Source organism: Polypterus senegalus, chromosome 1 (genome assembly GCF_016835505.1).
Source record: "Polypterus senegalus isolate Bchr_013 chromosome 1, ASM1683550v1, whole genome shotgun sequence".
Classification (NCBI taxonomy): domain Eukaryota; kingdom Metazoa; phylum Chordata; class Cladistia; order Polypteriformes; family Polypteridae; genus Polypterus; species Polypterus senegalus.
In genome coordinates this window covers 74,021,831-74,046,350 of record NC_053154.1, presented here as the reverse complement: position 1 = coordinate 74,046,350, position 24,520 = coordinate 74,021,831, and the positions used below count along the sequence as shown (strand labels likewise).

Sequence of the window (24,520 nt, the reverse complement as noted above, 5' to 3'; positions counted from 1 at the left end):
TTAAAATGGACACCATTTGAGTTTGGACAGTGTGCTCATTTTAAGTGTAGCTGTCTACATTTTTAAATGGAAAAAGAAAAGATAAAGGTGAATTTTAGATTGCTGCTTAGCAAACAATAGGCTTTTTAAAAGATTTGTACTGTGTTTATTATTGTTGCTGTGCGTCATACAGCGCAGGTTTTGTTAAGAAACAAGTACTACATAATTAAAATGGTAATCTATAGTTATAATTACACCTCAAGAATTACAAATGTCTAGCTGAGACACTGAAGAAAAAATACACCTGTATAAATGTAGTAAATGTATATTTAAACAGCAAACAACTGAAGTGTAATTAATGATTTAAAATGATTAACACCTTTAAGTGCATGTATATTTACATTTAAGCAGTGTTTTATATATATATATACTGTATACAGTAGAGCCTTGCTTATCCGACCTTTGCTTATTCAACTTTCTGTATTATCCGACGTCCCACCGCAAAAAAAAACAAAAAAAATGCACCAATCAGCAACAAGAACTGCAAGTTGCGAGCGTGAGTGTAGTCTATTTTTTGTTGCTAAGTTCATTTTTTCAGTTACATTTTTCTGCTGTTTTGTTGTAAAACATGATTACAGTGGATTATGTGGCCAGCCCTCTTGGGCGTATGTGTGTGTGCGCTTGTGTCTCTCTCTCTCTCCCACGTGCATGTGTCTGTCTGTGTCTCTCTCTCATGCTCTCTCTCTTGCTACACAGGGAATGCACAGGGAGAGACTGAACATGTGTGGAAATCATCAGCGTGCAGAAACCGAAAGGGAAACTGGCTTGTTCCTATACCAAGTGAGTGGTGGTGAACAGCGGCAAAAGTTTGGTGAACTTTTTGGTCATAACCCGATTTGTACATGTTCTGAGACGTACATGAACCGAGCCACTGTATTAGGTTCATAATGTGTAAAATTATGACATAGTTTGACATTTAATAGGCTTTTTCTTAACACCTCCCATTATCCGACATTTTCGCTATCCGACGTTCTGCCAGCCTGTTTATGTCGGATAAGCGAGACTCTACTTTGTATATATAATAATATTTTTTTTTTTCAGAGAAATGGTGAAAACTACTTTTTTAATTAAACTTTATTTCTGATAAGTAAATTACTGACAAATTTAAACAATATGACAGCCTGTTATTATGAGAAGCATTTTATTTTCTGTTATGCCATATGTATTATGGGTAAATATTTTTGTATATATGTTATTAGTTAAAGTATGTATTGTATGGAAAATGTATATATTTTAGTATTTTAATGGTCAATGAACAATAAGCCTACATAATTTAATTTTGTTAATAAGAAAACAAGTTAACTCATGTGGTCTATACTTTAGTTAAAAAGTTACCAAAGTTAACACCTTAATACTTCTATGCATCTGGTTATCCTGGAGCTTAGTGTAAAAAGTTTTTTAAAGGGACAAAGGAAAAAAAAAATTGAAATTGGACAATCAAGTAAAATTAAATTGGTGATGAGTATCAGCCTTAAAAAATGGGATTGGAGCATCACTACTACATGACTAAGAAGTCTGTTCAAGATTTCCACAGCTATTTCTCTAAAGAAATTCTTATGTTTTAGTCTTAAATACAAATCCCTTAATTTCTACTGATATCATCAACTACAAGTTTCATTATGTTGGACTTTATTAATGCCTATCATAATTCTGAACACCTGGATTAGTGCCTCACATAGTCCTTTCTACTCAAGACTAGAAGATTTACTTTAATCTCGACATTCACATAACTTTCTTCGTTATTCTTTGTTCTGTTCTCCACAGTTTTTTGTGCTGTTTTTTTTCATAGTGTGGTGACCAGAACGGGATATGCAATTCCTGATGTCTTCTCAATATCACATCAGAATGTCCGAGTATAACATCACTTGACTTAAGTTCGAAAGTTTTCACAATATTTCCTAACATTGTATTTGACTGTTTCATTGCTTTTACACATTGTCTAGAGCAGGCATGTGCAACCTTGACAGGACCATGGGCCGGATTAGAAAGTAGAAAGATTACGCGGGTCAGAGTACTTCAGGATATATATGTATTTCTGAAAATCGAAAATGCAAGAAGGCCAAAAAAAAAACAACAAATATTTATTAATATATTATTTAATAAAAACTCTTTATTAATGCAACGATTGAGATTGCATGGTGGATTCAAGCTTATCAATATTAGGAGATATTGTGGATGTGGAAACTCGCAACGTGTTTTCTAGGTGCTCATCAGTAATTCGCGTCCTGGTTTTGGATTTTACGAAGTTCATCCTTGAAAAAAGTTGCTCGCATTTATAGGTGCTGCCAAATAGAGTCATTCTTTTCTGAGCAAAAGCTGTCAGCTTTGGAAACTTGTCACGTGGGAAATAGTTTTTATAAAAGTAATATCATTGAATTTCGATTTCAGGACAAGGTTCTCTTGTAGTTTAATTAATTCCATTTGCAATGAAAGTGGAACTAGTTCAACATCAACATCAAATGGACAAGAGAAAATTTGCAAGTTTGCTTCTTGATTTTTAAAATCACGGAACATAGTGTTGAATTCTCCACTCAATGAATTTAATTCATTCGCAAACGATTCACAATCAAAATCTTTGTGGTTCGCAAGTGTGGGAAAATGATAAGTATTGCCTTCCTTTAATTGGCTTTCCCAGAGTCGAAGCTTATTTTGAAATGATTTTATGCGTCCATAAAGCTCATGAATCATTTGTCCCTGAGTTTGTAATTTAGCATTAAGTTCATTTAGATGTGTTGTTAGGTCGACAAGAAATGGAAGATCACACAGTCAGGGTTTGTTTTCTAGCTCAGGAATAGGTTTTCATTTCATGTCCATGAAAAGAGATACCTCATTTCTCAAATCATAAAAACGTTTCAACATTTTTCCCTTCCAAAGCCAACGCACTTCACAATAAAATGTAAGATCTTCATGGTCAGAAAGAATGTCAGCCAGAAATTCTTGAAATTGGCGGTGATTTAGCGCCCTGGATTTAATGAAGTTTATACATGCAGTTATTGTGCCCATCACATGTGCAAATGTAACTGATTTTGCACATACGTTTTGCTGGTGTATAATGCAATGCAATACCGACAAAACTTCGGTATTGATTTTGTTACTTGATAATTCGGTTTTTATTTGGGCAACAACTCCGATGTTTGGTCCAATCATAGATGGAGCTCCATCGGTGGATATTCCGCATAACTTTTCCCACTTTAAATCAAATACAGTAAAAACAGTTTTTACTTCCTGGAAAATGTCTTCACCCCTTGTTGTATTCTTCATTGGTTGGAGAGCAAGCAATTCTTCCGTACAATTGAAGCTAGCGTCAACTCCATGAATAAATATAGCCAATTGAGCGGTATTGTTGGAGTCTGTACTCTCATCAAGAGCAATGGAAAATACTTCAAATTTTGATGCAATATTTTTAATGCTTAATTTTATGTCACTGGCCATTTCGTCGATTCGTCGGATTATTGTCCAATGAGAAAGACTTATCTTTTCCATTTCATGGCTTTTCTCTGGACACAGAACTTTCGTAACTGCAGTAAGGCATTCTTCGACAAACTCGCCTTCAGAATATGGTTTTGAATGCTTCGCAATTTTTTCGCTAACTTAAACTTCCATGAACAATATTGTCAGCTACATCAGTATGTTTGCGGAATAACATCTGTTGTGCCAATACACATTTTTTCAAATTTTGTATCTTATCTGTTCTTAGTTAACCTTTGTATCTGTTGTAATTAGCGTGTTTTGTATTGTAGTGTCTTTTTAAATTGTATTCCTTTAAAACTGAAATAGTTTCCAAGCATATCAAACAAAGAGGTTTTTCTTTCTGCATTATAAAAAAATAATCGTCTGCCCATTTCTCTTGAAATATACGACTCTCAGCGTCCACTTTTCTCTTCTTTGTTGAAGCCATCCTAATTAGGGTTTGATCAAAAATTCACAAGTATGTAAAAGTATTGAAATGTAGGCCGATATAGCGTGAAACTTGAAACAACATGCAGACAGGTACAGCACTAGCAAAAACCATGAAAAGACTGCGCTATGCTACGCAAGACAGTAGAGCAGAGAGATGCAGCAGAGTCAACGACTACGTGACTACGAGCTCTTGCACACTTTAAACGTGCGACAGTTCTAGTGCCGTAAAAGTGGGGGAAGCACAATATCAAGTACTTCAGAAAGCACTGGCCGCATCATACTATCAAAAATAATCCAACAATACCACAAGAACAAACAGGCATCACCAAGACGGTTAACAGGCCAGATTCAATGATATTTGGAAAAGTCGTCGCGGGCCGTATAAAATCAGTACCGGGATGTAGGTTGCACATGCCTGATGTCTAGAGGATAAGAATGTTGCAATAAAATCCTAAATCCTCTTTAGAATTTGCTTCCACTAAGGAGATATCGCCAAACCTAGCTATTTTAACAAATCTAGTTGACATCAGTCCTTTTCCTCAAGCAACTGAACTGTCTTTTGCTACCCTTTTTTACTTGTATTACAACTCTTGATTGCGACCAATCTAAAAACTCTCATCATAATTTTTCTGGTCATTATATGATCCCATTATCAATGACAGGATTGATCTGAATTTACTTTTGCATTTGCTTTGAGTAGTGAAGATTCTCCCACAATAAGAATTAGAATGATACATGAATAATAAAGCTTTGTTGGCTTTGTTCAGCTTAACAGATTTCAAGTAGCAGCCTTTTGCACATGGTTGTAGGAAGCATGGGGAACGCTAACTTCACAATAACATCCATTTCTCCCACAGTAACAAAGACATACAGGCTAGTAATAAGATCTGATAATATAAACTGCTCAAAAAAATTAAAGGAACACTTTGAAAACACATCAGATCTCAATGGGAAAAAGAAATCCTCCTGGATATCTATACTGATATAGACTGGGTAATGTGTTAGGAACGAAAGGATGCCACATCGTTTGATGGAAATGAAAATGATCAACCTACAGAGCCCTGAATTCAAAGACGCCCCAAAAATCAGAGTGAAAAAATTATGTGGTAGGCTAGTCCATTTTGCTAAAATTTAATTGCAGCAACTCAAAATTGTACGCCGCACTTTGTATGGCCCCTGTGTTCTTGTATACATGCCTGACAACATCGGTGCATGCTTCTAATGAGATGACAGATGGTGTTGTGGGGGATCTCCTCCCAGATCTGGACCAGGGCATCACTGAGCTCCTGGACAGTCTGAGGTGCAACCTGGTGGCATTGGATGGACCAAAACATAATGTCCCAGAGGTGTTCTATTGGATTTAATTCAGGAAAGTGTGGTGGCCAGTCAATGGTATCAATTCCTTCATCCTCCAGGAACTGCCTGCATACTCTCACCACATGAGGCTAGGAATTGTAGTGCACCAGCAGCCACTGTACCAGGATAGGGTCTGACAATGGGTCCAAGGATTTCATCCTGATACCTAATGGCAGCCAAGGTGCCTTTGTCAAGCCTGTAGCGGTCTGTGTGACACTCCATGGATATGCCTCCCCAGACAATCATTAACCCACCACCAAACTGCCCATGCTGAATGATGTTACAGGCAGCATAATGTTCTCCATGGCTTCTCCAGACCCTTTCACTTCTGTCACGTGCTCAGGGTGAACCTGCTCTCATCTGTAAAAAGCACAGGGCACCAGTGGTGCATCTGCCAATTCTGGTATTCTATGGCGAATGCCAATCGAGCTGCATGCTGCTGGGCAGTGAGCTCAGGGCCCATTAGAGGACATGGGGCCCTTGGGTCACCCTCATGAAATCTTTCTGGTTGTTTGGTCAGAGACATTCACACCAGTGGCCTGCTGAAGGTCATTTTGTAGGGCTCTGGCAGTGCTCATCCTGTTCCTCCTTGCCCAAAGGAGCAGATACTGGTCCAGCTGATGGGTTATGGACCTTCTATGGCCTTCTCCAGCTCTCCTAGAGTAACTGTTTGTCTCCTAGAATCTCCTCCATGCCCTTGAGACTGTGCAGGGAGACACAGCAAACCTTCTGGCAATGACACGTATTGATGTGCCATCCTGGAGAAGTTGGACTACCTGTGCAACCTCTGTAGGGTCCAGGTATCGCCTCATGCTACCAGTAGTGACACTGACTGTAGCCAAATGCAAAACTAGTGAAGAAACAGTCAGAAAAGATGAGGAGGGAAAAATGTCAGTGGCCTCCACCTGTTAAACCATTCCTGTTTTGGGGGTCATCTCATTGTTGCCCCTCTAGTGCATCTGTTGTTAATTTCATTAACACCACAGCAGCTGAAACTGATTAACAACCCCCTCTGCTACTTAACTGACCAGATTAATATCCCATACGTTTCATTGACTTTATGCTATACTCTGATTAAAAAGTGTTCCTTTAATTCTTTTGAGCAGTATATATTAAAAAAGAAAAAAATACAAATGATGCATAAATGTTGCCATACAAAAACTTTTAATTTAACCTTAAAAAAGCAGAAATTTCAACAGTATAGTCAGAAAGTAAAATAAAGATTTTAAGTATATTTATGTGCAAACTGGTATTGTTGGCAGGTACAGTCTTACTGTGGCAATTAATAAATATAAGTTCTGGTTTCATTAACAATCAACATCCCATCTCTGTTGGTTGGTACAGCAGAGAAAGATTTTCTGGTATTATGAATTGAATGTTTATAGATGTAACTATCACCATTTATTAAAAACAAAACATTAATTTTACATTTCACATTCACATTTCAAACATTTCACAGGGAAAATGTACAAATAAAGAACCTGAAAAACATGGCACAAGATTTGATTCATATTCTTACATTTGCTTAAAATTAACATTCTTTACCTTGTGAGTCTTAAAGATAAAACTAGGCTACATTGAATTATAAAAATAACAGAATATATTTTATCAGAAATGTTATTTTCTGTGGTGCTTTATACAAAGAGTGTTTTGAGAAAAGCTACATTCAAGGGTTAGGCATTTAAAGAAAAAATATATGTTTGTCTAGTCTAGGATGTCAAAATTTTTATTTTTCCATATATCTGTAATATGATTTTTTAATTTTTACGTTTAATTTTCTTTTACATTTTAGAAATCACTTGTTTAATATTAATCCATGTTCCCCTGAATCATAGTTTACATATAAAATCTGGTATACAGTGAACCCTCGTTTATCGCGGTTAATCCGTTCCAGACTCTACCGTGATAAATGAATTTTCGCGAAGTAGGATTATTTATTTATAAATCTAATATTTTCGCAGTTAGAGCATAGAAAACCTGTTTACCTTCTAAATACATTTTTTAACATTATTAAAGCCCTCTAGACATGAAAGAACACCCTTTAGTCAAAAGTTTAACCTGTGCTCCATGACAAGACATAGATGACAGTTCTTTTTCACAATTAAAAGAATGCAAATATATCTTCCTCTTCAAAGGAGTGCGCGTCAGGAGCAGAGAATGTCAGAGAGAGACAGAGACAAAGAGAGAAAAGCAAACAATCAAAAATCAATATGAGCTGTTGGGCTTTTAAGTATGCAAAGCACCGTGATAAAGCGGCTGCAAGAAAAAGGGAGCAATGTGAAGGTAGTCTTTCAGCATTTTTGATAGGAGCGTCCGTATCCTCTAGGCAAACAGCCTCTGTGCAAACTGCCCCTCTGCCTACATCCCCTCTGTCAGGAGCAGAGAATGTCAGAGAGAGAGAGAGAGAGAGAAAAGCAAACAATCAAAAATCAATACGTGCTGCTAGGGCTTTTAAGTGTGCAAAGCACCGCACGGGAAGCATATCGTATATCATTGAGGAGTTTTATTTAATACGTAATACGTGGTCTGATTGGGTAGCTTCTCAGCCATCCGCAAATAGCGTCCTTTGTATGAAATCAACTGGGCAAACAAACTGAGGAAGCATGTACCATAAATTAAAAGACCCATTGTCCGCAGAAATCCACAACCAGCGAAAAATCCGTGATATATATTTAGATATGCTTACGTTTAAAATCCGCAATGGAGTGAAGCCGCGAAAGTCGAAGCGCGATATAGCGAGGGATCACTGTACTACAAATGTGCCTGAGTGATAGTAAATGTACTAGGCGTGTCTAAGACTGATATTATTGTGTAAGACTGTGATTATGAAGCACCATCCTCTAACATGATAAATTCCCTTGAGGTCTGTCTTTCTGAAGTCTCGCAATTCCAAGGAGAACTTGTCTCACAGCCAACTAGAGCAGACACCCTCACTTCTAAAAATAGGAAATCGTTATGATCAATGTTCCTTCTAAGGAGCACATGTGTGTCTATGCGTACAATTTTTAATGCTTTGCCGCACAATATTTTCAAGTAAAGCAATCCTTGCCTTGAAATCTGCACAACAGTATTCCCAGAAATCAACTGTTAAAACTTGTAATGTCTGGAAAACCCCTAGGTGAATCCTTTGAAAATGTCTTATCCCACCCTATAAAGATTGGCAGTTCTGCTTTGATATAGAGTTGCAAAGTTAGCCAAAAATAAGATTGTAATACTCATATTAAAGATTGGTATTGTAGAAGATAAAATCACTTCTATACTTATTATATGCTACATAAAAAGAGTTAACTTGAAGCTGTATTAATGCATTGTGTGACACTTTTGTTTATCTTGTATGAAAAAGATTAAACTTATTTTCTGTGCATTTAGAAAGTATCAGCAATGTATACTGACATTCTATATCTGTGATTCATCTTTATGAGTACATTAAACCTTAAATAGCAAGTTATGAAGATGGTTAGATAATTTCTGTCTTTTTCCTTAGTAAGGTAAGCTCTTTAATTTATGTAACCTTTCACTGATTGGTTAGTATATTCTTTTGGCCAGTAAGATTCCTGTATAGTCTACTGTATAAATATCAACTCCCTAATTTTCTTGAACACTTCAGTGTTGCAGTGTCCAATTCCAGTTTTTACAAAGTATATATCAGAATATATTTGAATACAGGTTAAATATTTATATATATATATATATATATATATATATATATATATATATATATATATATATGTATATATATATATATATATATATGTGTTTGTACCACCTGTGTTTTTTTTAAATTTCAGTTTTCCTGCAAAGACTGCTGCATGGGCGCACAAAACAAGCAAGTTAAAACTGCACAAATGTGTCAGTTGAAAGCACAGCAGAATCCTTTGTGCAGGAAAAAGTGACATGTTGAAAGAGAGAGGGTGTTGGTACATAGTCCAAAACTGCTTTTCTTCACAGGAAAAGCCTAGATAAAACTGCCTGTGATTGCTTAAACATTTTAACATAGTCATTATTTTATTTTTAAATGTAATCATGGATTGGATTGGATGTACATCAGCAGACATGATTATGGCAAACTTTGTTATGTGGGATGTTAGTTGAGTGCTGTATACGGGAGCCAGCATTCAATGAATAACACACAAGAATAAACTCAACTCAGTCTCCCTTTTGTTCTCCTCTATAGTTACAGCAAAAATGAAACACTGGTGACCTATATATTTATATTTTAGACATTGTGTGTCAATTTAACAGCCACCTAATGACACAGACCGAAACTGTGTGCAAAATGTGCATTAAATAACTAAAATGAAAACTGCTAACATTAAAAGCTATTACAATAAGCTAAGGATAATCAGAAATATGCCAGTTATGTTACATTGTTGTTAAAGACAAAGTAAAGCAGCTTTTGCTTGCTGTGAAGAATGCTTCAGACTTCTAACACAAAGCAGCGGTAGGTCAAAAATCTCAGGTTTAAGAAGAACCTAGTCCATTTGACTAATGATAAGTAAGTGTAACAAGAAGCTTAAGTATTTTTAAAGTGCCAAAATGCTTTAACTTGGTGGTTGAGCATTTTCATTTATTTTTTTTATCACATTCTTGTTTAATTTTTGTCTTTCTTGAGAACTAACATTTTAGTGTCTGGATTAAATTTATTTTTTAGCCTGATGCTGTCCAGGCAGGCTCTGAACACTGGGGTTAGGCTCTAGTGGATTAGGTGTAGGGATAGATGGATGAGTAAAAAACATTACATCTTAAAAAATGAAATATTTTTCTGTATAGTAATAATGTTTGCAAGTCCATAACTCTGCTTTTGGACTGTGGTGCCAATTCAATGTTACTGTTTTTAACAATTGCAACTGAACTTTAAATGAGATTTTTTTTAATAATCTAGTTACAATGCATGTTTTAAAATGGCACCATGCATTTTTGTTTTAACTTCAGGGAGGAGTGAATGACTTAAGTAAATGTATGTGCTTGAAATGTTTAAATAAAAATTACACTTAAATACAATAAACAATAAATACAGTACATTTTCAAGTGTGTTCAGCAATGCATAAAGATTACATATGAACAGATAATTATATTATATAATGTTAAGTAGTGCTCACAGGGCAATTTACCTGAAAAAATTTGCTCAAAATGAAAAGTTTTTGCTAAAACTAAGTTGGTCATGGTCTCTCTCTCCCCACAAAGAGTTGTGGCAGCCTTAATTCTATAAATGCAATCAAATTTGTTCAAAGCCCCTCACAATATGATGACAGCCATGTAAAAGTAAGGTAACATATTCCCTGCAAGTAAGCAGCATCATGGTTAAAACATCTCCTATTTTTAATAGTGATCCCGTTTATGCAGCATATATAAAAATACATGCAGAAATATATTTATAAACACTATGCAAGCGATATCAAAAATAAATAATTGTATTACTGTATAATAAAACTAACATGCTATCCTTGGTTTCAGTCAGGTTTTAGAGCAAATCATAGTACAGAAACTGTACTGTTTAAAACAGTAAATGACTTGCAGGTTAATGTGGACACAGGCCACATATCTGTTCTTATTCTCTTAGACCTGAGTGCAGCATTTGATACCATAGACCACAGTATTCTTATAAATCGCTTTATTCAATTGGTGAATCTCCCTGTGAGTTTCTTAAGCTGGTTTCTATCTTATTTAACAGGTAGAAATTTCTTTGTAACTTGTTAACTAATGTTGTCTTATTTTAATTTCTTTTTTGTCTTTTATTTTTCTTCATTATGTAAAGCACTTTGTGCTACTTTTTTGTATGAAAATGTGCTATATAAATAAATGTTGTTGTTGTTGTTGTGATTGTAGTTGGGAAGTCCATGATATTGCATACGGTGTACCACACCAATCTATACTGGGTCCACTGCATTTTTCAATATGCATCCTCCCATTATGCCAAATTATATCGAAACACAGGATGAACTACCTGATGACCCTGTTGCTCTGACCTCTCTGATTCAATGTCTTACTTGCATTTCTGAATGGATAAGTACCAACTTTCTCTAGCTGAATAAAGAAAAAATCAAAAATCTTACTGGTTGGCAAAAGATGAGGGGTGTTAGAAATAAACCTGATCTCTAACATTAAAAATCAAGGCAGAGGGAAATAATTTAGGTGCACTCATGGACTCTGACTTTAAATAATTTTGCTCCTACCTATATTTTAGAATGCCTGCCCCCCTGTGTTCCAATTCATAACCATAGATCTTCTAATAGTGGTAAAAACCCATTTTAATATGCATATTTCATAGCAGCATTTTAGTTTTAGTCCTAATAGAATATACATGCATAGAATTATCATATTCCTCGGGATTTTCAATCATTACTAATCTCCACTTTTTTCTGCTGTCTTTTCCAGTTTCTCTCTTGAGCCACCCCTACCACTACCATCTGTTTGAGGCTTTGTGTAGCCACCTGTAATGCTCAAGTAGGGTTCTCCAGCTTTCAACAAGACCTACTGTACCAAATCCTCTGGGACAAAGCCTGTAAAAAATGAGGAATGACTTAAAACATTTATATTATTGAGAATGCCCAGAAGACGCTGGATGGTCTTTTGCCCTTGGAACCCCTGCAGACTGTTTTATTCTCCAGCTTAACTAAAGTTTTTTTCTGTCCCCTTAGGGCATTTCACCATATCATCATACTCATCTTTAGAAACTTAGAATACAATATGATATATAAGTACTTCACCTTTCAATTATTTATATTAATGTTATATAAATTTGTATTATTCTTTTATTTTTCTTACCTAATTTAATTTGTTTTTCTTTACTTGACTCCCTGCACTTTGAACTACTTTCTGTGTATGAAAATGTGCTGCAGAAATACATGTTGTTGTTCATAAAATTATATCCTATCAATAAAAAAGTAGCCCCACATTGTCCTTAAACATTAAGATATTCACAGAGTTCAGTTTCTGCTTCTATCAATTTCTTATGTATTATGATATTAATTTATTTTATATTACTGTATTTTATTGTCTAGAAGCATAACATCTTTTGATTTACTTTGAATTTTCCACTACCATCTTGTATATTCTATAATTAAACTGATTGCATTAACAATGTTCCCTTAGAAATCTCCCATATCTATTTATACTGTACTGATCTTTATTAATTTACGTGTCTGACTTGCTCCTGCACAATTATTTAGATGGAAGTTTAAATGATCAATCCAGTTCATAAGTAAGTCATTAGTAGTCTATAAATTTCTCAGTTCCTACATGTATTATTATACACAATGTTATTTATTCCATTAAAAACTAAATGGTATTAGTCATTATTTGGTGCAATAATATTTTAAGATCATTTATAAATTTCATCGCATTTCTGTACACTTTTTAGCAAGGGGTGAATTTTTTTTTTAATTTTCTGTATCATTACTGTTATTATTTTTACAAGTACTGCACTGGGATCTCTAGAATACCAAGCAATAAGTAAGTAAAAGAAATCTCAACAGACCATGAGTTTTAATAAATATGAGCATGCAAGAAATGGTGTTTTTGTGTTTTTATCACAACAACTGGAAATAATTCTTCATTCAGTTTTAATGGTGTATAATAACTTAACTTTAAACGTGGTTACTTTCAAAATTTTTGCTGATCATTCCCCATTTCTTCTTAAGTGTTATTATAACATTGCAATGGAAATAGATACAACAAATATATAATTACAAATAAGTTATGGAGTATAATTACAGTATGCTATATATTTAAATAACTTGCATATTTCTTTTACAGTATATATTTAAATAACTTACATATTTCTTTTGCAGAGCATCATAACAACCCAACATCCTATAACAAAGAAGATATTCAGATAGTTAAAAAGAACACTTTCAGCAAACAAACCTGATTAATAAAGTGCACTTGTTCAGCATAGTATCAGTTCACTTATTGGTTTATTAAAGCCCCAATGATAATTTAATCCCCAGGAAATAATCTCATAATGCCACATTACCACATATTATTTTTTATGATTTTCTGTAAAGGAGGGGCACCATGACGCCTTTTGAGTGGCTCAGCCGTGCGCCTCCGGAGGTTGGCGAGTGAAACAAGCAGGAGAGCCCCCTAGTATTTATTATTTTCCAGTCTTTCAGGAATCTCCCCAGTGTTCATAGACTTTTGAGTGAAGAGTTTATATATGCACATAATCACCTCCTTAGGCACTCAAGGATACATGTTATTTGGTCCTAGTGATTTGTTAGATTTCTGCATATTTAATCCAAGGATTCCAAAATTTATTGAAAATATATACTTTTCTAGCTCTTTAAAAATGTAAACTGAGATAAAATATTCAGGTGTACCCAAGGGCCAGAGAAAGGTAACAATTATCAATATCCAGTGGCTTTTTGCACCCTTTGCTAAAATAAAAATAAAAAAAAAATGAAAGAAAGAAATGACAACTTCGCATAGGTGAAAGCAGGCCAATTGCCCCACTTATACTCAGGGTACTTGTTATCCATTCTATACTATGCTATAATAAATGTAACTTAACATACAGGTTGGTCTGATATCAAAAGTTATCCTACCGTTTCTGTGACTTAATGTGCAATATCATAATTAAACTTTAATAAAAACAACATTCTTCAAGATAAATAGCTTACCATTTTACTATTTGTGAAGATCCTGGACATGATTTATCTTGCTTAAGAATTTTTACACACAGATCTGTAAAGGAAAAAGAATAGTACAAACAAAATAGGTCACCTAAATTTGCATTCAGACTCTAATTATGAAATAAATAATAATAATACATTTTATTTATATAGCACCTTTTCCATGCTCAAAGCACTTCGCCGAAATTCAGACAGAACAACAGGGCATATATAAAATTGGATACAAAAACACTCTAAAAATATACTAAATATAGATAAATACAGAATATACAAAGCATTGAAATAGAATAAAAGATAATGCACCAGAATAAAATAAAAAAATGCAAATACTACAAACCCTGAACACACAGGGAGAAAGTGATGGCAGAGGAGGATGGGTGTTATGTGCTCACTGTTGTGGGTCTTTGTAAGGACTTTTGCAGTAGAGTTTTGAATCAACTGGAGCTGTTATAACAGACTAGAAGGGACACCTACCAGTAAGGAGTTACCATAGTTGATGTGGGAAGTAATAAAGGAAAGAACACGTTTCTCAGCATTAGAAAAGGGGAGGAATTACCAAACACAGGATATGTTGCAGAGGCAGAAGTTTCTTATTGTGTTTTTTTGTGTGTAGAATAAGAAAGAGGAATCAAAAATGACACCATGTTTCCTAGCAAAACAAGACAGTCTGATGACATCATCTCCAAGAGTGATTGTAAAGGAACTAATTTTCTTAAGATGAGCTTTAGTTCAACATAGCATGACTTTATTTTTCTGCAGTTTAATTGTAAGAAGAATTATATTCCATCCAGGCTTTAATATTACTGTGGTAAGCTGTGAGTTGAGCAAACTCTGCTGAACTTTCACGTTTAACACTGAAATAGATCCAAGTATCATCTGCATAAAATGATAAAATAAAAGTGTCTGAAAGACCACGAGGAAAAATTTATTTTATCATTTAGATTACTATATTTTGAAATTCTTCGAAAACACTTTGTGGCGTGTTTTTTACACTTAGAACTTACAAAACAATATAATGTTTATATGTAATAATTAGAAAGACTCCAAGCTTGATGTAATACACTACTTTCAAATGTCTCAATCTAAGCACCACCGTATCTGGGAACTGAATTGCAAAATGTGCCACATCTGTTCCACAGATTTGAGTAAGAAAATTAAAGCAAACAGTTCCTCTCAGCGTTCAGAAACAGAAAGGTATTAAAATGCTAAATTGCTGTAATATTCAGTGTGGTGTGAATGAATATTATATATGTGTGAAAAAATATCAAGACATTTAAAATTTACTGATGCATTCAGGACTCCGTCAACAACCGCTAATTCTAAACAAAGTCAAACCAATGGTACCCAAGGATTTTCCGGAGAGACACAGTACCAATGGAGTCCAGTCTTCGTCTCAGGTCACTGGATAGCGTCCATGTCTTGCAACCATATAGCAAGACAGGAAGCACCAGGACTCTAAAGACTTGAACCTTCATCCTTTTGCATAGATATCGGGAGTGCCACATACCTCTTTCCAGTGACCTCATGACCCCCCCATGCTCTACCAATCCGTCTACTGACTTAATAGGAAGAGTCACCAGAGACATGACTGTCACTGCTGAGGTAAATAAACTTCTCCACAAGGTCGCAGACACACTGCTGATGGCTGTGCCCAAGAGGTCATTAAAGGCCTGGATCTTGGATTTTACTCAGGACACTCAGACTCCTCGCTCAGTCTCTCGAGCACCCCAATCACAGCATCCATTGACTCGGCGAAGATCTTAGTATCGTCAGCCAAGTCAAAATCCATGAATCTTTCTTCACCAACAGATGCCCCACAGCCCCTAAACTCCACGACCTTGCCCTACACCCAGTCCATACAAGCATTGAACAGAGTAGGAGCAAGAACACATCCCTGATGAACCCCAGAATCAACTGGGAAAAACACACAGGTATTGCGTCCACTCTGCACAGCACTCACAGTACCAGTGTACAGGCCGGCCATGATATTCAGCAACCTCGAAGAGATCCCGCGAACTTAGAATATTTTTTTCTTTATTGCAGTATAAACATTTAGGAACAATAGCTGGCAATACAATAATAGGCACCCCGCAAGAAGTACGTCAGTTTACAGTGCACATACACTCACTTGTCACAGGCTACTTCAGTGTTACCAATCATCCTTAATGTGTACATCTTACAGATGTGGGAAGAAACCCATGTAAACATGTGTAAACCGATGAGAACACATTTTGTTAACTCTATAGAGTCTGTCACTGGACTGGGATCTGAACACTTAAATCTAAAGTTAAAAAGATAAAATATATTTGGGCACAGCTATCTGCAGCTAACTGAGGACTATAATTTTGTTTCTTATTTGGTAAAAATAAACAGTCATAGTCTATTTTACAAATTTAAGGTGAATTAACATATGTCAACAAATTTCAGTGAGGTCGAGTACAAACTGCAGCAGGTACGGGTGTGTTTGTATTGAAATACAGTAAGTACATGTGAATCTGTGTTTCATTTTAAGGACATGTGCAAAACTCCAATTGCAAGACTATTGCAACTAGACAAACATTCAAAAATAATTAAAATCAAAGAAGTAATTGCTCCTTTTCACTTGTTTTGGATGTTTTTCTGTAACATTTTTCAGCATGGGGTGTTGCACCCTCCACATTAAGAGTAAAGGTATGCCATGTATGTCGATCTCAGTTTTGGAGGAGGGCAATTGTAGGACAGTAGCTGGGAGCACTCAACAGGCAGGTGTTAAAGTTGTACAAGTATAAGTAAAATCTATAGCTTGGATTTTTCATTTTTTGTTGGCAACAGCACAGTTACAAAGCTTGACTTTCAGCAAGGGATTGTGGGAATAGTTAATTTACTTGAAATATTGCCCATTTAAATTTAATAACACATGAAAATCCTACTTGCCCCTTCAAGAAAAAAAATTCTTTCATTATTGCCACCTTCATCCAATTATGTGGATCCAGTAATAAAAAAAATTACTGGCTCCTGCATTGAGAGCATAATGTTGCTGACCACTCAGCAGTGTCTTGCATCAATTTTAAGTTGCAGTGTCTCACAGCTGAATGAGGGAATTATATATAATAATGGCACGAATAACTGGCTAAAATAAGCACCATATACATTCATGATAAAGAAAAATAGACTTTGCATTCATCCTCTGGCTGTAATGGATATAGATATGTGGTCTTGCTTATCCAGTTCAGTGATTCATGGAATCACTGCCTATCCCTGCAGCACCAGGCGACATTGAAAACATTCATTTATATGGGAACAGATCAATGTAAAACATACAGCTTTAGGATGTGAGGAAAAAAAAAAACTAAGTACCACACAAAAATGAAGAAAACTCACAGATAACTGAAGCCACAGGTATAGTAAGTAAACAGTGGGACAAGTTTCAAGCTAAGAGTCACTCTATTTACCACTGTTATTTGGTATAAAGCCTACCCTAAAATCCACATCCTCACCAACCCCAAAACATTCAAATTATTTTTAATTAAACATGGCAGTGTAAACTTCCAGTCCTCATCATGAACAAAATTAAGGTACCAATATCACAACCTAGAAGCAATCACATTACATGCACAAGAAACTGGTTACTAAGGATGTTGCCCATCTTCCCAAGGCATCTTAATTATGCAAAAGGCTACAAATTAACCCTCCTTCACTTCAATTTTCATATAAAACAGGCACTCCACCCTAATCTCTCCAGCAAGTTCAAAAGAAATCATTATTCAGCTCCACTAATGACACATTATATAAAGGACTGTGTAATTTTAATTGAATTGAAGTATAAAAGGATTGTTTTTTTAGGCTGCTTAAAAAGGAAAGAACCACTGTTGATGTATTTGCTTTTATTTATTTATTTTTTTGCTGAATAAATACCTTAGAATATGTTTAGAAGAAGAGGTCAGGAATTATCCTAAATGGTCTAATCTTTACTATGGTGCAACTTGGCGCTTTTGCTACCAGTTGCTGTACCTTAAAGATGAAAGAATAACTACCTACCCTGCCAATATCTTATAGAAATTAAGTACTTGCCACTTATTATGCTAGTCTGATAAATTAAAGAGAGAATTTAGTGTTGCATCTTGATAGATTAAACACATGCTTTAGGTAGTACCCATAGGATTAATAGAATATTGTACTTCTCAAATAGAAAGCATCCCTCATTCTCAAGTTTAAAGGCTTTACCTTTACAAGACTTTATTTTACAGGTCACTAATTATCTTAATTAGGGACACCTATTGTAATTGCACACAGAAGAGCAGCTATTCGTAGTAAATTCTAAATGCTTGTTTTTTGTTTTTAAATTTTGATCATCCTTTTAACCTTTTGTTGCCCAGTTCTAGTTCAAACAAACTTCATAGCAAGTACAGTGTACAGTATGTTCAAAACAAACAAATGCTATTTACACTTATCTGTCAATAAACATATGCAAAGTACAAAGTTATAAATAATACAGAAAGAATTTCTAGAAATGAAAAATCAAACATAAACCATGTTATGAGAGCATAATACTAATAGTATTACCTTCCACATATTTAGTCCCATAGGCTCGTTCTGGAAACAGTCCTCTTAGGTATGTGATAGATGAAATGGCTACTGCCAGAAGTCTTTTCACAAGCATTAGAGACTGCTGCTGCGTTTCAACCACTGGTGGAAAAACCACTGTATTCTAAAGAAAAAATTTAACTTAAAACATAAAACCAATAAAGTATTTTATGTAAATATTCTTCATTATCTGCACTTTAAAGTTTTGATAAAACCAACTTTAAAAATGATAGGAAGGTAAAATTAGACTCAAGATTGTGTATATTCAAACGCATATAAACAAAATAAACTGAGCAAAACTCAATACTAATACAACATAAACTTATTATTACTCGTTATTGTTATTATTTTTATTACCTAGACAAGCTAAATGTATCCATCCATGTGATGTTAGATTTTCAGATTCTTATTCCGTTTTTAAATTATAAACTAAAAAATATCAAGAAATCACTTCCCACGAGATGAAACTTTGTGCCAAAAGATTTAACCACAAAGAGTAGATGACAAAGACAGCTGCTGTATAGGCTTTTAAATGTTTGAAGCGCCGTGCGAGATGCAGATCATGTGGCACGGCAGCAGCAGCAGCAGCAAGCCAGCAGCTGATCGAGCAAAAAGGAGGTAAAAAAAAACTGTATTTGCTTCCCATTGTATTACCGTTTAAGAGGGGGTTTCAGAGGAGTGACCGCGTCTCCTTGGGGTCCGTTCAGACACCCTCTTCAGAATGTGAGCAGCAGAGATGTGAAGGGGTTGGTGTGTAGCGCAGGCCGGGGGGGTTGGCGAGTGAAGCGAGCAGGGTGGAACCTCTTTGTTCCACTTTAAAAGTGCAAGATGCATGAGGCTAGAAAGGAACCAAGGAGCCAGTCCATCATAGGAGACAATTGCACTCACATATTCACTCACTAACTGTTGATCAATTTAGAGTCACAAATTAATTGAGATGTATTAGCTAACGATAACAGTGATGTGAGGAATCGGTACAGACATGTGGGTGAAGTAAAAATCTCCACATGGATTAAAAAAGTACCACTCCACTTCACCCTAAAACAGAATAAACAGTGCCTAAAGAAAAGCTTTATCAGAAGTGGTGATTTGATTAGCAAAGGGGAGGGACGATAATGATAAAAACACACAAGACAGTAGGGATGTCGTAACAGCAATACTTAAATATGCTCTGTATATATGTTGCATGCTAAGTACATTTGTGTGTGTGTCTTTATCTTTTTTGGCACTGTATTATTGTCACTGTTCTGAAGGGACATGCAAGTAATAATTTCATTGTACTATGTAAACTTAAACTTACTCTCTGAATGTTCTGGGACTTCTCATCAGAACTTTGAGCCATACGTCAACCAGTGTACTTAATTCCCTAAACCCCAAAGTACAAGTAAAGAGCCATTAACCCTTGGTACCTTTGACACAACCTGTTCTTCAATAAATGTGTCTGAGTGGGCTTCAAACTTGGGTCACAGACAGGTGCATATACTTGACTTTATGCATCATCACCACCACTAGATATTATTCCTTGCTCCTCTGTGGAAAGCCACAGAGCTTGTCACTTTTAATTGTTAGTGTTTCCCATTTATTAATTTAATTTTTGACCTGATCTTCTGCCAGATAATCTCTACTTCAATTAATATATTGAGAACTAGTCTGCCTTGGTTCAGTCGGTTAGAACCTAGTTGTCTAGACCCCATTGAAATTGTTCTTTTTATTCTTCTAGCCTGCTCGGGCAGTATGGTCAATTTTCAATTAGTTACCTACTTTTTTTTGGTTTGTTTTGATTTTGTCCCTAAGCTCATATATTTTGGGGGGAGGGGCGTTATTGAGTTACACCATTCACTTCTTAATGGGCTTGCCTTTAGGTTTCTTGAGCACACATTTTGTTTCAAAAAAATTGATCAAAAAAAAAAAAAAAGAAAACATGTCTTGAGTCTTAACCTATACCATATGAGAGCTCTGTACTTAAACTGAAGAAACTGAAGAATTCTCCCAATTACCTGCTCATGTCCCTTTCTATCTCTCTCTCTCTTACATAAGTGGCATTTTCTAAATCTGTAGGGCAAAACAACCCCTGATTAACACTTTTCCACAAGTACTTATAGGAGCTCTCCAGTTACCAAGAAGAGTTTTTCTTTTGCAACAAAAAAATTCACTGGGCCTGTCTCCTGGTGTGATTATTCCTTGCATCTTTTTGGCACGTTAGGAATCTGATAAAATTGACATTCACAGGTCCAAAATTTAAACCCAGTCACTGGTAGCTATGAAGCAGCAGTGCTATACAACTATGTCTCTAAACTGCCTACCTAATGAAACAAGGTAATATTATAAACATGGACATGTATCCAAAAATGTAATACATCACAGTATATAGATAGATAGAAAATTTGACTATCATGTAGCAATAAGAGGATCACATTGTAACAGTGCCTGGTATTGGGGGGTTGTATAAAGACTTACCACTGAATTTCTTTGCAGCTGCACTGTTGCCATTTTTATGATGTCACTTCTTCACAAAATCTGTAAAATTTAACAGTTTAATTTTCATTGTCACATTGTTGTGGTAAAATAGGAAATAAAAGTTATTCAACAATAAACAACTTTAGTAATATTTTAGTATTGGCTAACTTAACTTTAATATACAGTATTTAATATGCTGGTATTAGCTCAAAGAAAACAAAAATATTTTTCATGTCATTCTACCCTTTCATTTATATGCCATTTGGAACAGATCTGCATAACTTTCTTTGCTTAATTTCTTACATTGGCAGCTTACAGCATAATTGCTGAAAACATATTCTGCATTCAAATTTTGGGAATTTAACAATGTCATTGTGCATTATACAGTGTAACACAAGACCAGTTAACTTATGACTCTGGACTAAAAACCACGCTTCTTTGCCAGACATGCTGCAAAAACTTATAGATTCACAATTGCATTACCTGTTTTACATAATGAATGATTTTTAATGATTAATACAACCCTTAAGGATGGCACTGTGCTACAGTGGGCAAAGCTCCAGAAATCAACATTTAAATCCTAGCCTGCATAAAATGCACGAAAATATAGGAAAATAAGTTTGACAAATAACAACAGAACTTTTAGTCCACCAGGCCTGTGTTGTTATCTAAGTTGTCTAAATATCTAAGACTGATTCTTTTTAAAATCTGTCAAAGTTTCCACATCAACTACACGACTCCATTGTTTGTTCTAAACTCCAATGACTATTTTTAAAGAAGTGCTTTCTGAGTTCCGGATCACATTCTTTGATATTGCTTCTATGCTCAAGAAAAAGAGATTTTATTGGTTTAGCCTTTCACAGCTAGTCAAGCTCTTTAGTCTAGTCTTTTACATTTTTACTTAGTTGCCCTCCTTTGCACATCTTTAAAAGCTGAACTGTTTCCTTTGCCATGTGGTGACTAGAACTGTATACAATTATTCCAGATTTAGCCAAAAAATACCATTATAGAATGACAGCAAAATGTCTACAAAACCATATTCAACATTTTTTTACAAAATAAAATATAATTTTACTACTATATTGACATTCCACGTCCCAAGAGCCAGCTTCTGTAGCCTTCAGCCACCACCCAACTCACACTGCACCCGACCTCCTTGGCCCCTCCCACAGGTGGTGAGCCCATGGAAAGGGGGCCCCACATTGCCTCTTTGGGCTGTGCCAGCTGAGACCCATGGATGCAGGCCCTGCCACCAGGCGCTCAACATCGAGCCGCACCTCCAGGCCTGGCTCCAGAGGGGGGCTCCGGTGACCCACGTCCGGGCGAGGGAAAACGCCGTCCAAAGTTTTCATTCATCACAGAAGGTTTGGTGAACCGCTCTTTGTCTCATCCCTCACCTAGGACCAGTTTGCCTTGGGTGGCCCTACCAGGGGCATAAAGCCCTGGACAACAGAGCTCCTAGGATCATTGGGACACGCAAACCCCTCCACCACGATAAGGTGGGTGTCTGGGCTTTCCCTTAAAAATAGCTCAGTCATCCGGGAGGGGCTCAGAGTAGAGCCGCTGCTCCGCCACATTGAGAGGAGTCAGATAAGGTGGCTCGGGCATCTGATCAGGATGCCTCCTGGACGCCTCCCTGGTGAGGTGTTCCGGGCACGTCCAACCGGGAGGAGGCCCCTGGGAAGACCCAGGACAAGCTGGACGGACTATGTCACTCGGCTGTCCTGGGAACGCCTCGGGATTCCCCCGGAAGAGCTAGAAGAAGTGGCCGGGGAGAGAGAAGTCTGGGTATCTCTGCTCAAGCTGCTGCCCCCACGACCCGATCTCGGATAAGCAGAAGAGGATGGATGGATGGATGGATGGATACTATATTGAGTTACTTGTTGAGTCAACATAAACCCTGTTATTTTTGATAGTTGCTTCCTACAGGCGAGAGTCACCCATCTTGTGTTTGTAATTTATTTTTCTTTTGCCTGTACATAACACTTTATACTTTTCTACATTAAACTGCTTTTTCTATCTATTGCCTCACTTTTAGGGACAGTCCAAATGTTTTAGATTTTTTTAGGCATCTCTTAACTATTTACAATCCTTTCTATTTTGCTGTCTGCTGCACTTTTTTACATTTTGCTTTCTATATTAGAACCACAGTCATTAAAACAAATTATAAAGAGTAATCTTCAAATGAAAATCTTTTGAGGATCTGCATTGTTGATCTCATCCAATTTTGAGCATTCTCCTCTTATCTGCATTCTGCCACCTGCCATAACCAACTTGTCAAGGTTGTGCAGTTTGCACATTTTGGCACTCTGGTTTTTCCTTCCACTTCCCAAAAAAAAAAAAAAAAGTATTTTAGGTTAATTGGCAATTCTAAATCGGCACTGTACTAGTGACTGTGAGAATGATGAGTGTGCCCTGCAATTCCACAGGCGTTTCCTGCTTTCAACTTGGCTTCCTGACCCTGAGTTAGATAAAATGTTATGACATTGGATTGTGCACTACTAAAAATACTAACATAGAAAATGGTTGAACAGATTAGACCAGGAAAATTACCTGCTGTGAAAAAATACCAAATTCCCAGCCTTGCCTAATGGCACTTTGAAAAGAGATCTAGCCCTCATTAAAAACTAGTAAATGACCTTCAATGGAAGGTCTAGAACAATTTCTCTTTCTGGTTCATTTTGCCCCTATTGTCCACAATATCCAGAACAGCAAAAGTGCAGTTATATTTTTATCTTCAAAGATATTCCACTTATGTTTCTGATAGTGACTGACTTCAGACAGTAACTTTATATTCTTATAATATTCTTTCACGTCAGTAATGCACTATAGGTACAAAAAGGAATTCACAGACAGAAAGCTGATTTTAAGGAGTGAATGAACTCATCCATGTTCTTTGTATTCAATGCCAAGCGTTTCCATAACTGAATTTTAAAAAATAATGTAGTAGTGATTAATGAATATTTTGGAATATATACTGTATATGTGTGTGTGCATAGATTTTAAAATATGAAGATAATGTAACACAAAAACCATGCCTGACAAAAAAAAATCTGACTTCATATATGGACGTAGCATTATAAAGTATGCTTAAAATACCCATTACAATTCTTGTGACAGAACTGATATTAACCAGTGTTAAAGACTGTAGTGACAAAACAGGCACATATTTGACAAGTTTTAACGTAAGCCCCATTTGAAAGATGTTTATACTTAGAATTAAACCAGTCTTAGCACTAATTCAAAACCTGGAATTATACCGTTATTTTGTCGTGTTGATCATTTAGATTTATTTTGAAACGTGTTTAGACCACTACAATTTAATTATTAGTAGTAGTACAAGTAGTCCTACTATTACTGTGGTCATTTTATCAAAATGAAAACCTGTAAATACGAGTGTTATGAATGTACATCGATCTTGTCGTTATTCCAAAAAGCACGAATGTCACGTACAATGTATGTCGAGAAGAAAAAATCGAAAAGAACAAAGTGCGTTAGTTACAATGCAATTCAACAAGTATTCAAAACCTTCGCTGTGTCCAGTATCAAATACCATGCTATTCAAACAAGTT

The 24,520-nt window shown here is 35.8% G+C and overlaps 1 protein-coding gene across 1 annotated transcript in view; it reads right to left on the bottom strand.

The window, feature by feature from the left end:
* hormad1 (HORMA domain containing 1) overlaps positions 1–20,981 on the bottom strand; it is a 71,398-nt gene extending 50,417 nt beyond the window's left edge. The window contains exons 1-5 of the mRNA XM_039746101.1: positions 20,949–20,981; positions 18,471–18,615; positions 13,917–13,980; positions 13,071–13,107; positions 11,776–11,795 (exon numbers count right to left, since the gene is read on the bottom strand). Coding sequence (XP_039602035.1) covers positions 11,776–11,795; positions 13,071–13,107; positions 13,917–13,980; positions 18,471–18,615; positions 20,949–20,981 — 299 coding nt within the window. The remainder of the gene's footprint in view (positions 1–11,775; positions 11,796–13,070; positions 13,108–13,916; positions 13,981–18,470; positions 18,616–20,948) is intronic.
* Between the last annotated feature and the right edge of the window lie 3,539 nt (positions 20,982–24,520).